Source organism: Penaeus monodon, chromosome 14 (assembly GCF_015228065.2).
Source record: "Penaeus monodon isolate SGIC_2016 chromosome 14, NSTDA_Pmon_1, whole genome shotgun sequence".
Taxonomy (NCBI): domain Eukaryota; kingdom Metazoa; phylum Arthropoda; class Malacostraca; order Decapoda; family Penaeidae; genus Penaeus; species Penaeus monodon.
Window position 1 is genome coordinate 6565260 of NC_051399.1, and position 15097 is coordinate 6580356.

Consider the following 15097-nt stretch of genomic DNA (forward strand, 5'->3'; position numbering starts at 1 on the left):
AGGAGAAGAAAAGGCCATGCAAAATTACTTGAGACAAGGGCTGAGGTCCAAAGTAGGGGTGATCCCCTACATTGGGCCTCCGTCTCTGCCTCCTACGCCCTCTTTTATTCCAAACTTTTGTTGACATTTTAATTCCAAACAAGCACTTGCAATTCTCTCTCATTATAAACCTATGTCATTTGGCAGGAAGTAAGACCAACATCTCTAAACACAACTTTATTTGTCACTTACATTTTAAGGCAGGGTGTTTTAAGTTCCATAGGATCTTCCCTGTATTATCTATTCTTAATCAACAATAATAGGAGAAAATCTGTTGGTGATAAGCAGATATCAAAGTAAACTCAAATATGCAAATTCATGGATAAACAGTGAAGAGAACATATTCGGCTTTGTAAGCATGAAAACCAACAATGCTTGTCAACGACTCTTGCCAATGTGTATAATTACTATTTCCCCACCCAGTCAACATGGAATTGATCGGTGTACATAGTATTCTGAGGAAACTCCATCCATTAACAAATAACATGTTACTTGGAAAAAATGTCACACAAAATATGAAATATAAGTGTTGAGTGACTTGGAATAATTTCCAACATACTCAAAACAGAATTTGAAGTTGTACTACGGTAAAACACACACAGGTTTTTTGTGTCAAGATACCCTACCACTGCCATTAGATCCATCAACAATTATCTTATATCTGCAATTATAATGAAAGTTAGTCTTAAGGGGGGTGGGGGACAAAGCCACATTTTATTCCTCCCACAATTATAAAGTTGTAACCATACGACCGATTTTTTCCAGCAATATCAATATACTGCATAAACACTTCTTAAGAATAACGCATTACCTTGCAATATGCTTATCAAAGTGGAAATATGCTAACAGACACAAACTTTTGATTATCCTTTTCCCTTAAATTCCCTGCCTTTTTATCCTAAATAAATAATAAACACTTCAATCTAGATATTCAAATATACTCCATATCCTACATTTCTCCCCGGAATGTGATAAAAAATGACTATCATAATACCTGTGAACTTACATGACAAGAACTTTTCATACTAATTAACTTCAACCCATAAACTTTAAGTTTCCCACACAAGAGATATCTACTGATATCAATATTAAAAAGATTTATAGCATTCTGCAGTACATTACTGGTATCACAGTTAACATTTAGGATTACACTACTTTTTTTACTTTTAAACAATTTCACATGTACAATTTCTTGATTTATTGTACTGCTGGACAAACTCACCATATCAAACAGTATGATCAATAAAAATAAAAAGTAAACATGTCCTTCTTTATTTTTATAATCCTTTTTTAAAACATATAGAGAAAACCATCCTTTCAAATCTGCATAATAGTAAATTTCTTTTTTAGATGTTATTTTCATGAAGATGCACATGAAAAGCTGTTTCTACAAGTCCATGCTTCTTGGCATGTTAATGTTGTAAAAGAAAATGGTCACTGGTATAGAATTGGATTATAAAACATGTTTCAGGGTATGTTACATTGATATATTTGTATTTTATTTATTTTAAGCTGATAAAATAATATCAGAATAACCAAAAAAAGGAAAAGTGCACAATTCTGTGCCTGCATTCTTACTCAGAATGGTACATTTACTGTACAGCAAAGTTAAGGCATTGTCAGACTAAAGAATACTTTAGCCAGCTTTCTGGTCTTTATTATATGCATCCATTATTTATTAATTTTCATTTGAAAAGACATCTGAATCTTGATTACTTTCTTTACAAATAGATGAATCATCAAAGATTTATACCCACACCTTCAGTCTCTGATGCTCTAAAAATGACTATTGCAAAACCCTACATTGTTTATTTTCACACGTATGTTCACACCCACGCACAAACAGAGGGCGTGAATATAGAGGAGCAAGGGTGAGGAAGTGTAAGGTGAAGACTAAGGAAACTTGATATAAAAAAAATAATAAATAAAATTGAATTTAAAAAATAGTAACAACAGTTAAACAAAGCAGATGATTCTGAGAGAAGAGCAAGGATACTGTAGACGCTCTCAAAACAGGAGGCCACTTAATGGCTTAGGTGAGCTTGCTCTTTGGTCGGTATCCCTTCACAACCACTGGCCTGTTCTTTATGGTGCCACGGCGTTTCTTGCTTGTCTAGAAAAAATAACACAAAATAATTAAGACTGATAATAATGATCACTTGCAGAAAAAAATAATGGTGTCGGTAGTTGTGCAGGTAACAGGAAATGCTGTGAGGATGATGGTGTTGATAATCATAACTCACTTAGAATTGTCAGGATAGTGTTGTTACATTACCGGGTGGATTAGCATATGATGGTAGTGGTAATAATAGCATTGGTGGCTGTGTCTGGTGCTGAGGGTGGTCACACTAATTACTTCCCAATATTGACAGTTACACATCAAGAGCACCAATTTTATCTAAAACTCTGCAAATGTAATTACAATGAAATTGCACAACTTCGTTCAAAAAAAAATTCAAAATGTATATAAAAATAAAAATCACACTATACAACCTAAACATGTATTATATATATATATACATATATATATCACATTCTTTGCAAGGTAATATTCTTATTAAATTTCACTTTCAGAGTATCAAATTATTACAATGAAGCATTTTCTTCAAAGGATAAATAGCTTATACAAGAGCTCCATGTAATCAACTTTGTTTCCACAGTACACTGCTAAACCACATACTTCCAACAACAGCAATCTATTGCATGCAAATCAAATTATAACATGCAAAATGAACTCTATGACAAAGTGAAGGAAGACATTGTGCTACAGTACTCATTATTTGCAAACTTTACATTGTAATAATAAATACAACTTTTCCCTCTAGACAGTGCACAATCTCAATCACTTTTACCCTTGAAGAAAACAAACAAAAGGTAAAAGTGATAAGGTAGGTCAATACTTCATTATTGATTTCTCTCTAGCACTCACTTGTAAAAAAAAAAAATTACTGTCAGAAAGCATACCAAAGAATTTCTTACATCAACATTACCATTACAGTTGAATCAACACTATATCTATTATATCGATAGATAAAAGATTGAAAGATAGCTTAATAGACTAAAAAAAACAAAGTAATATTATACTTGGTACATGTTACATTCATTCATCTATATACAAATACACACATACACATGTGAATATGCATATGCATACATACAAATATACAAACTGTTTGCATTTGTGTGTGTATACTAGTGCATGTGAGGGGTGAGCTTGGGGCACTTCATGCCCTGAGGTGGATATCTGGATATGTACCAATAAATTTGTCTTGTTAGTGAATTGTTTAAACAGCCTGAATTTAATCATAAGCATGATAGGCCTCCCAACAACCCTAATGGACTCTGATGAATTGCATCTCCTGTTTCTGTATACATGGAAAAGTTTTAAAGGATGCACAATGTACTGGCACTTCTATCCTATTCCTTTTATTTTTTGACACACCAACTTGACACAAGGTATACATGTTAATCAATGTCTAAATAATCGCATATCACTTACAGGTCTCATTCAAATGCCTCGGTTATAAAAACATTCTTTGGGTATTTATGAACAGATGTCTTTATTTCATGACAAATGGAAAAAGCACAAGTGCAAGGGCAACCTAAGCCAAAAATGCTTAGTCTCCCCAAGTCGATTACCCCCTTGTTACACCACAAAATAGTCTGAGATGGAATCAGAGAACCAAAAGGTAGTTTCCTCACACATGTATCAATATGTTAAGACCATTCACTCAATTTGACTCTCCTGACCCACCCACCCAATCCCTTAGAGTGAGCAATTGTTACCTATAAAAGTGACATCCTTTCATTATTTCAGTAAATAATGATATTAGCCTATTATGAGAAAAATACTTCCAGCCTCAGTATATTACAACCTAGAGACAAATAAAAACATGTATGATTCTGCTCAACTCATTCCTAATGCTATTTCCACACACCATACCAACCCAAATAAAGGACATCCTGTGCAACCAGCAGCTCAAGTTAGAAATAAGAAGCACAAGAAACAAACATTTACCCTTGCTCTCTATGTGTTTGACTGCAGCATACACAATTTCTTAAGGAATGAGGCTAATAGGAAACTAAGCCTACTCTTCTATTTCCTCAATAATCTCAATCAAAGGCCAAGCAAAACATCAGCTGTTTAGTGTGCTCTGAGCAGGCCCAACTGCATGTAGATTGGATACCTGCCATCCGACATTTGGGCCTGGTCTGGTATGATGTGGTTAGATGTTATCTAGTGTGAATGGGTTCAAATTTTGGGCAAGTGAATGTGAGTGGGTTGGCAGATGTGGATGTGGGTGGTGTAACTATGAATGTAGGTAGAGATTTGTGAAATGGTAAGCAAATAGGGGGGGGGGGGGGGGGTCTGCCAGGCCACACCTATTGCCGTCATGACAAACTGCTCATCACACTGGATACGAGTATGGGCATCACAACACGCTAAAGTGAGTCCAGCAGAAAGTTTCTCTACATGTAGCGGACTCCCCAGCCAAACAGCAAGATGGTTGGCAGAAGTCACCCGAGTCAGTGACGCCAAGAGATTTCTTATACTGTTATTGAAGGGGTAAAATGGTATGCAAATGGTAAAAAAAAATATCTGTTGCTACTGATCGTACAGCTGGATGAATAAGTTCATATAGGACATCAACCTGGGATTTTATCTGGTTATACTAGTGCATTTAAGTATAATAATATAATAAGCCCTGTTGATTAATAAACAACGTTAAAAATGTTTAAGCAAACTTTGTCAGTTATACTATAATATCTAAAATTAAATTAATTAGGAAGAATACATATTTCCTAGAGAAATGTTAATGTCCTCACTTAGACAAACTGCCTATAGTTTACACACACTAAAGTATAAATGCTTCCATGAAATTTCTTAAATACAATAACAATAAAATAAAATAAAAGCAAATAAGTACATACATAAATGACAATACCATCTATTTCCCATATTTACATGTTTACTTGTTCTCCCTTGTTCAGTCATGAAGTATCTGCTTACCATATATAATCAAGTTATAAGTAATTTAGACATAATTACATGTCGTCATCTTTTAGAAAGAAAACAGCAGATACCCTTTTGCCAAGACAAAAAAGCATGAGAAAACATGATATGGTCTTTCCAAAAGGTTTACCTTCTTAAAATCACATCTAATAAATAAATAAATAAATAAATAAATAAATAAATAAATAAATCACCATGCAGTGACATGTTGTATTATTATCTGCTACTATTTTTTCCTTCCTTCTCTATAGCAAACGCTTCATAACAATTTTGTTTTTTTGGGGATTACAGCTAACTAACAGGTGCGAAAGTAGCATCTTTATCAAGCGAAGTTTTAAAATATTTACACAAAATATAATAATATATGTTACACAACTGTTTCATGACTGGCTAAGAAGGAACAAATAAATATAAAAGGAACAATGTTTTCACTCTTTCAAGAAACAAATATTTGGGTGAAATGGTAATGAACTTGAACACATTATGGAAAAGGAAAAGGAAATATAGGCAAGACTATAAAATATATTTATGTGCATTTGTATTTAATCTATTTATCTTTATAATGATCAATATTCTTGAACATTCACCCTTAAGCATGTGTAAGCTGTAAAAAGTCTAGTTGAGGGCATTAACATTGGATTAAAAAATTAAGACATGAAATGTCATTTCCTTTTACATATTTGAATACAAATGACAAATTTTGCATATACCCTTTTTTTAACATAAAAGGGTTTATAATGTATATGAATGCTCTTCAGTGTTAAGAGATAAAAGTCTCAACTCAATAGCTTTAGGGTAGCCACAAAATTTATTCGGACAGTTGCACTACACAAAAATACCTTTGAGCACAAGTACTTCCTACAAGTTCTTCGTGCCAAAGCAATAGAGTGGTATGCACAGGGAATTTCGTTTTTCTTTCAAATGTCAAGTTTGGAGTATGCAGTAAGATTTCGTCCATGTTAATCCTAATATTATGAAAATGAATTTGTTTAAAAATTAAAATTATGATTCTTATGTCAAATGATGACTTTTAAAATATAAAAGATTAACTGTCAAAAATTCAGTGTATAAAACTTGTGTTTTCTGTAACTAATTATGTATGTCAGCTTTAGCTCTCTTGTACATATATTTGTATGCATACACATATACAGACACTATATATATGGTCTCTAAAACAGTATGAATGCAAAAGAGGAACATAAACCCTTTACTCACATCATGATCACTAAACTGCTCCTGACGAGTGAAAATAAATGGAATGAGAGAACCACCCATTAGGCAACTGGGGTACAAATGTTAATTGACTTTTTCCTTGATAATGAGGCACACTTTACATGCCTTTAGCACTACACTTCAAACTTAGTAAAACTGTGCTTTAGCAAAGCATTTGTACAATCAATGAAAAATCTTATTTTCCTAAGTATCAAGAATATAAAACCACAAATACTATACATCTTCAAAATTAAAAATGAGATTTTCGTATCTTGGGGGAGGGAATTTTAATCCAGAATCAGACCAGATGTATGGAGAAGTTGGTCTTTCACTCACACACATACATACACATACACCCAAACAACAATACTCAGATTACAAGCAGTACCTTTTTGGTGAGGTAGACACTCCTTCTTTTCACCTTTCTCTGTGCCAAGGGAATACGGGGCCTGTTGAACTCATCAGGTTTCTTTACTCTGTTGATTGAACAAAATATAACATTTAAATGTTTGCAAAAATGCTGTCAAATCTTTACCTACATGTAACACCACCACCAAAAAAAGACTAGATGCTATTTATTCAATCACCTACCTATAAATACGAACAAGCCAGTGCTCAGTTGTGTAAGCCTCTTCCAAGTATGTCAATTTGAAGTCCTTGTTGCCAATAACTGCATTACGGGTGCGATCAAAACCAGGTGGAGTTCTGAAGTCCAGCTGTAAAAAAAATGCAAATATACATTTTATAAATAAAACTATATACAGATAAATAGACAAGCAGATGAAATAGATATAATACATACATAGACAGAAACAGATAGAGATAACTACAGATGTAGATCAAAATGGACAGAGATCTACAGAAGTAAAGTTATTGATCAAAGATAGAGAGACTGATATAGAGAGTTAGACTGATATATACAGATAGATGGAGAGATACAGAAAAGGTCAGATAGCTAGATATATGGACGGTAGGATAGACGGTTAGATGGTTTTATATATAATGATACACATGCAATATAATTCACAATACATATAGCTGTCATAATGCATAGCTTGCCTTTAATTCTCCAAATCTGTAATACGACAGCTTGTACATCAGGCAATTCAGAAGAGTAGATGATCCCTGAGCATCTACTCGGAACTCTCCACGATCAGTAAAGTAATCGCTCTCCTATGGAATGGGATGAGGCAAAATTACATTCCCTCCTTTCTCACTCAATATTCACACACCTATAAGTTCTCTGTACAAATATTTTATAAATACCATCTAAACAAGCATGAAGTTAGAAAAACATATGAAATGATAAGAGAGTCCTTTTCATTCTGGATAGTGATTAACGTTAACATTTCCATCTAAAACATTTTAACTTTCTTTTTAAAATATTCAACTCCATACAGATTTTAGCATTTGCTGCAACATAAATAAAAAAACTTACCCTAATCTCTTTTGGGTGTTCTCCTTCTGCAATGCGTACCATCCACAAAAATTTGTTTATGTCATCACCAGAGTAACCAATGACACCTCCAAAAATGACTAGCACATAGTCAACATCTAAGGCAGTCATAATGTCATATGCCGCCGTCTCGTTCGATGACATGGCCTTCCCAACGAGAGCAATGTGAGAATTATTCCAAGTATTGTTGTCGACCAATGTTGTCCTGTTGGCCATTCCAGCTATCTGATATCCATAATCCCACCAGGACATGACTCTTGCATCATCATTTGTGTTCTGGGCAAGCCAATAATAAGCTTCACGGAAATCATCCAGAATCTGCCGGCTCCTGGGGAACACATGAACAAACATTAGCACAAGAGGATTTATTACAGAATGGTTCTTCACTTGTATTACTGAACACCAACTTCTACTATACACTCTCTTTGTTTAGTCTTCTTTGGTAAGTTCTAGATCTCAAAAAACAAATTTAAAAACATCACTTACCCATCCTGGTTGTAAGAGGCTAAGACAATTGAAGGTGAAGAATATGCATTCGAGGTGACCCAAGTACAGTGGACGGAAAACATCATCAATATCATCAATACTGCTACAATCACCATGCTGCGGATGTTCACGCCAAGGCTGTCGTTGCTGGACTGGAAATTGCATGCACCATTCTCAAACACTATGATCCAATACATCTTAAATATCTATAATTATGCACTTCAAACTAAATTCTTTAAATCTAATATTTTCACTCTCTACTTGAAAACTATCCTTCACCACCTATTTTAAAACAGATGGTTTCAATATAAAAAAAATGTACCTGTTGTTCATGTTTCATCTTCCTTAACTTTCCAGCTTTGTCATATTTGTTATTCTTCTCTCCATCTTCATCATCATCACTGGAGTCTTTGCTTTGAGGCCTTGACTGCTCTTCCTCCTAAGTGAAGAAAACATTCTTTCAATAATTTTATCCAAAAAGAAAGAAGCAATGCATAAGAATAATAAGTGAAAATATCCAAATATATTGTTCTATAATATAAAACTTGACATATATTCCACAGGAACTTTATACAGCAGTCACAACAAAAACCTTGAGTTTTCATAACTATAAATCACAACAAAAGCCTAACTTTTCACTACCTATAAATCAAAACAAAACCAAAAACTCACCTTCAAATACACCTCAAAGAGTCTAGAGAAGGCAATCCCTCCCAGAACACAGACAACCGGCGTAAGCGTCAGCATGAGACGGACCATCACACCAGCAAAGTAGACAGCACTCACAGCAAACAAGACAACTGCAAAATTTTCAAAAATTTAATGTGTAAAATTCTGGTTAGAAAAATGCCCAATTAAAGAACAGCATCAGCCACATAGTAATATTAACATTATTGAAAAATTATATGAACCACCATTTAAGTGTATAAATAAAGACATGTATTTTTATGTAGTAATGGCTTATCAAAATCAGTGTGAAATGTAATATCAATTGTTCTTAAGAAGAGGGAGGAGGGAAGAGGGAGGAGGGAAGAGGGAGGGAGGAAGGAAGGAGGAGGGAAGAAGAGGAGGAGGAGGAGGAGGCTGAGGAGGAGGCTGAGGAGATGGCAGAGGGAGGTGGAGGAGGCTGCACAGGAGGCAGAGGTAGTGGCAGAAGGGGTGGAAGAGGTGACAGCAGAGGGGGTGGAGAAGGCAAAGGAGGCAGAAGTGGAGGAGGAGGAAGAGGCAGTAGAGGAAGAGGAGGGGGTAGCAGCAGAGTAGGAGGTGGCAGAAGCAGATGAGAAGTTGGCGAGAGCAGAGGAGGAGGAGGAGGAGGAAAAAGGAGGAGGAGGAGGAGGATAAAAAAAGGAGGAGGAGGAGGAGGATAAAAAAAGGAGGAGGAGGAGGAGGATAAAAAAAGGAGGAGGAGGAGGAGTATGAAAAAAGAGGAGGAGGAGGCGAAAGAGGAGGAGGAGAAGGAGGAGGAGGAGGAGGAGGAGGAGGAGGAGGATGGGGTGAGAGAGGGAAGAGCAGGAAGAACAGGAAGGGTAGAAAGAAGAAGGCAGAGGACTCAGTACTTAGATTTAGTTGAGGATGAAGAAAGGAGGAAGGAGGAGGGAGGAGGAGGAAGGGAGGAAGTGGGGAAAGAGGGAGAGGGAGAAGGGGAAGGAAGAGGAGGAAAAGGAGGAAAAGGAGGAAAAGGAGGAGGAGGAGGAGGAGGAGGAGGAGGAGGAGGAGGAGGAGGAGAGAGGAGAGAGAGAGAGAGAGAGAGAGAGAGAGAGAGAGAGAGAGAGAGAGAGAGAGAGAGAGAGAGAGAGAGAGAGAGAGAGAGAGAGAGGGGTAGGAGAGAGAGAGAGGGTAGGGGGAGAATGAAAGGGGGAGAGGGAGGGAGGGAGGGTAGGAGAGAGGGAGGGAGGGAGAAGGGAGAGAGAGGGAAGAAAAGATAAAGAAGGGAGAGAGAGAGAGAGGGAAAAATGAAGAGAGAGAGAGAGATGGGAGGGAGGGGGTAAAGGAGGCGGATTAAGAAAGAAGTAGAATGAAAGCAGAATTACAAGACTAAACAGAAGAAAATCCAATGGTGAAAATAGAAGACCAGACTAAGAAAACGAAAAACCAATACAATACTACTAAAAACAAAACTTACTGAACACTCTCTCATCATTCACGTTCTTGATGCAATACCACAGACCAACTGGGAAGGTAGCGACTAAGATGTGCAAATCAAAGAAGAAACTGAACCACGTAGTAGGCTGGTGTTCTGAGACCGAAGCAATGATGGGGATATGGATTTTTGCGTATCCAGTGTCCCACAAGGAATAAAACCTGCATGGAATTGTTTAGATTGAGATGTATTACTAGTTTTGTGCATGCAATAACATTTTCACATTTATTATTTATGTCATCTCAGGTTATAGCCATACAAACAAATAGTTTAGGAATGTTTTGTATTAAAATACAGAACAAATGCCTTTTTACTACAGTTATGTTTCTACACACTTTTATGAAAAAAAGAAAGAAAATTATCTACTCCTTTTTTTTAAATAAAAAGTCATCAACTCAAAAAAATTTAATGCAAACCTGCCACTCCATGGGGCAATGACACCCATCCAGGTAAGGCCCACAACTGCCAGGAATACAACACCTGCGGCACTCCCAGCGGCTACTATGAAGAAATGACGGAATTCGGCTCTTGACATGACACTCTGCATGTACTTTAATACAGCAACAGCATTCAAGAGGGCAAACACACCTATGGAAGAAAATAATTTCTTTAGTGACGAGCTATGACACCCCATGAAAAAGCTTTGCTCTGCACAGCTGATTAATCACAGATACTTTCTGTACCAATATCAAAATCATTCTAATGAAAAAATAGCACACATCTTAAATTTGGGATCACGCAAATATTTTTGCATTGACAAATAACTACAGCATATGAAAAAATTACCAATAACCTATCATGAACAATTATGATTCCCAATTTCTTCATTTAACAGAAACAGTAACAAGATTGTCTGTAAGTACTTACCAGCTGCTGCCATATGTTCAGAGGTTCTTATTGGCTGGAAACCAACAAAAGGAATCTGCATGGAACAAATCAGCCCCAGGATGTAGAAAGTTGTGTAGGCCGTGTAGATGCGATGAGAGAAACGACCCATGAGCAACAGGGCAAAAACGTGCAGGGGGATGAGGTTAATGATGTATACGTAGCCACCCCATGCGCTCACCATGTAAAAGTACGACAGGGATGCCATCGACGCCCAAAACAAACTTCCGGTCTTCACTGATTTCACCTGTTAAATCCAATATGCTTAGAACATGCACTCCTCTGAAAAGACAATCCTAAAGCACAATTTCACACAATTTTTCAAAAACTATGCAACCAATGCAAATAATGCACAATGCCACTGCACTGACCCAAAGGAAATAGGTGAACATCAGAGCAAAGATAGCAATGCCTTCATTATCGTAACTTCCTGCTACGGAACGACTGATGTATCCAGGAACTACAGCTATGAAACAAGCAGCAAACAAGCCAGCTCCTGATGACCAAATTTCCTTAGTCAACAAATAAGTAGCAATAGCTGTCAAACCACTGTAAAAAAAAAAAATAATAATAAATAAATAAATAAATAAATAAATGAGATGAGAAAAATTTATTATACGCTTAAAAGTAAAATGCACAATTTCATTAGTCCTGCAGTAATTAATCAGTGGTGGTGGAAGGGAATCGACAAAATTGATAAAATCTTCAAGAAAACAATCCCATAAAAAAAAATTATAGTGTCTATATTTAAATTCTGCAGTATTTGAGACCAAGTTTGTTTCAGAAACCTTTTTTTTCTTATAAATCTTGTTTGTGTATGCTCTATCAATGCATTATATATGTGAAGATAATGGAGAAAAGAAAAAAACTTAAAATGTTGCTAGTTTTTCACCATTTTTTTATTAACCAAAATAAAAATAAATAAATATATTTACTTTTCAAAACATTATTCTGAGGATAAGGGAATTAAAAAAAATAATAATAAATAAACAAATAAATTAACAATAATAAGTATGTTAACCACCAGAAATGGGTTAAGAAGTGCTAAAAGGGGGAGACAAAGAACCGGACAATGGTATGTTCTGAATGACTACCATGTCAGCCAAATCCAAAACCATAATATAATCATTCCATCTAGAAGTTAGACTATTTATGACAGTAAATCTGATATATCTGAGGTAAAGTATACCTGCTGTAACGTGTAGTGAATATTTTTGTATAAATAATCAATAAGAGATAGTCTGAAACTTGAGGGGGAAAAAATATCTATAAATGGATCAATATATACCTATGTGAGAAGAGGTTTATACAAGAAAATAGTACATTCTATCAAGAACAGCTGATCACATATGATACAAATAATTCTACCACAAATTCCTACTGATATTTTTCCAATAATCACCCAATTTCTCCCACAAAACCAAAAATACAAAAAATAACTTTGTAAGAAAATAACAGAGCATTAATATCTCACCTGAAAATTGGTGCTAAGAAAACACAGATGTCACGAATATGTACAGGTATGTTAAGCATATTAAGTATGTAGTGTATGCTTCCTGAGGTGACCATCAAGCCTGGGTATACTGTGCCTCCTACAATTCTTCCAAGAGGATACCAAGCTCTCTCGTCAAACCAATTGAGGAAGTTGTAGTATCCATGTTTGACCATATGAGCTGTTGCTCTGTAATTAAACCTGCAGGAAAGAAGAGTCATCATTATAAACTCATTTCAGATTACAAAATAAAGATAAAATGTGCATCTTATTTGTGTGTGTGTGTTTTGATATGAAAATTTAGAATGCACAAAAGTAAGAGGTTTTTAATATTAGTTAAGATGATTGTAAAAGCATTCATTCATTCCAAAATTGGTATATATTATAAGGGATGACAGGGCATCATCTTTTATTCATTTCTGCACAACTGACCTATACAGCGCCCTCTTGTACGTCGTCAACAAAAGTATGCATTGTACTATATACAAGGTATGAACGTGTGCTAAAAAAGGATGTTCACTACACATTATTTCCTGAGGTCTATGAATGATGGATCTGGTATATCTAAAGGTTTCCTACAATCATTGCCAAACATTAGCAACATGGTTTGTTTGGTTTACTAAATTTTAGCTGCAGACTGAGTGGGTATGCATTATAATTCTCAGACTATTTTAAAAGCATACCTTTGAAAGATAAAAGCACAATTAAAATAAACTTATTTGATTAAAAATTTATTACAAAATTATGAAAACACCCTTTGTCTGAACATTCTCTACTTGTCTCTTGTCTAGTTATATACTATCCAAACCCAAAAGAAAGAAAGGAGAAAATGATAATGCACTTCTTCCCAATTAACCCATTACACTTCCTTATTATCTTTGCCATACAGAAAGTTAATTTATAACTGGTTAATATAACTCAACAAAACATATCATTTAGGTGTTGCCTTTTGTAACAATGATGTAACATTTGTGGAATTTGCAACACCAAGAAGGAATCCAACCTAACCAAGGAGCAATTTGAAGATGGGCTACACCAACTACAATAATATCACAACTTTTGAAAGCATGCCAAATGCCAAGAATGATGGAGTTACTTTATCCCCAACTTAAAATCTAATCTGGTTAGACAAGAGCTTATAGACATGAAGGGTTTTTGGTCTTTACTAGAGTGACAAAAGAAATGAGGCCACAGTGATCACAGAATGTTTTCTCAGGTGAATGTAATCCTAGATTAAAGAGCTCCCCCCCCCCCAAAAAAAAAAAAAAAAAAAAAAAAAAAAAAAAAAATCAGGTATCGTAATATCATTTTAAACTGGCAAAAAATGTGGACATTTCCACGAGACTGATAATATCTGCACGTTACACTCACATGAGTATAAGCAAAAAGATATTTTAAAAGCAGGATTAACATACAGATTGGCTCTGCAATGCCAGACAAGGTTCAGGGACTCAGCCACTTGTCACCATTGTTTCATGTTTTGGCTAATTACATATTCAAAAGTAACAATGGATATCTTTTGTTATTGTACATTCATGTATATTCCATATCACATCACTATCATTCTAATGCTTTTTTGCTGTGATTCTACCATAAAGATTATCTAAGAAAATGTTTTGAAATTTGATAATGGTTTATAATGTCCAGATATGGTAGAAAACAACTACTGGGAATGGAATGGACTTGAGCAATTGTTGTAGACTATGCATCTTTGTCTTCTAGTGTTAAGCCAATAAAACTCTATATTCTGACACAGATACTGTTTCCCCTTCTAGCATTTTCAAGCATTAAACAAATCCCAGCTCCATCGGTGCAATTTTCTATAATCTTAAAACCCAAAATTTTGATATTGATAGATTCATCATGATATCTAGTATGCATTTATAGTAATACAAGATTCATGTGGGGCATGAGGTACCATCATAAATGGCAGAGTTTGATGATGTGGTATTTTTGTCATTATTAGGGGGTTGTGTCTCCTAAAACTCCCCTCATGGGAAGGCTGTTATCCCCTTATTTTCACTACATTTGGTTAGTAGATACTCTTCAGAGTCCACTGATACCAATATGAAGAGTTTTAAGATGCATACTGGTTCTAGAAAATAACCCTCCATCTTCATAGAAAATATACTGTGACCATTTTACCTGGCTTTGCTGATATGGTGTAGGTTGATACAGTCATCTAATAACATGCCATTGTTATAGCAGCTGTTATTAGCTGATGCTAGTATAAAATATATTTCATCCAAAATTTTCATAGTATATCCCACATCCTCCCCTACTAGGGTATAGTTTCAATTTCAAAAAAACATATAGCATCAAGATGAAAAGAAAAACTACTCTCATTGATGCAAAGAATAACATAAGAAATAG

General features: G+C 35.3%; 1 protein-coding gene across 2 annotated transcripts in view; it reads right to left on the reverse strand.

The window, feature by feature from the left end:
- Positions 1 to 203: 203 nt before the first annotated feature.
- Positions 204 to 15097, reverse strand: part of LOC119580815 (dolichyl-diphosphooligosaccharide--protein glycosyltransferase subunit STT3B-like) — a 16488-nt gene continuing 1594 nt past the window's right edge. The window contains exons 2-15 of one of the 2 annotated variants that reach the window (XM_037928941.1): positions 12707 to 12925; positions 11604 to 11781; positions 11215 to 11479; positions 10764 to 10935; positions 10330 to 10508; positions 8880 to 9007; positions 8530 to 8646; positions 8208 to 8359; positions 7704 to 8049; positions 7325 to 7438; positions 6857 to 6981; positions 6654 to 6741; positions 6269 to 6289; positions 204 to 2152 (exon numbers count right to left, since the gene is read on the reverse strand). In XM_037928941.1, the coding sequence (XP_037784869.1) occupies positions 2072 to 2152; positions 6269 to 6289; positions 6654 to 6741; positions 6857 to 6981; positions 7325 to 7438; positions 7704 to 8049; positions 8208 to 8359; positions 8530 to 8646; positions 8880 to 9007; positions 10330 to 10508; positions 10764 to 10935; positions 11215 to 11479; positions 11604 to 11781; positions 12707 to 12925 (2185 nt within the window). In that variant the 3' untranslated portion in view covers positions 204 to 2071. The remainder of the gene's footprint in view (positions 2153 to 6268; positions 6290 to 6653; positions 6742 to 6856; positions 6982 to 7324; positions 7439 to 7703; positions 8050 to 8207; positions 8360 to 8529; positions 8647 to 8879; positions 9008 to 10329; positions 10509 to 10763; positions 10936 to 11214; positions 11480 to 11603; positions 11782 to 12706; positions 12926 to 15097) is intronic. The other variant, XM_037928942.1, reaches the window with a different exon arrangement.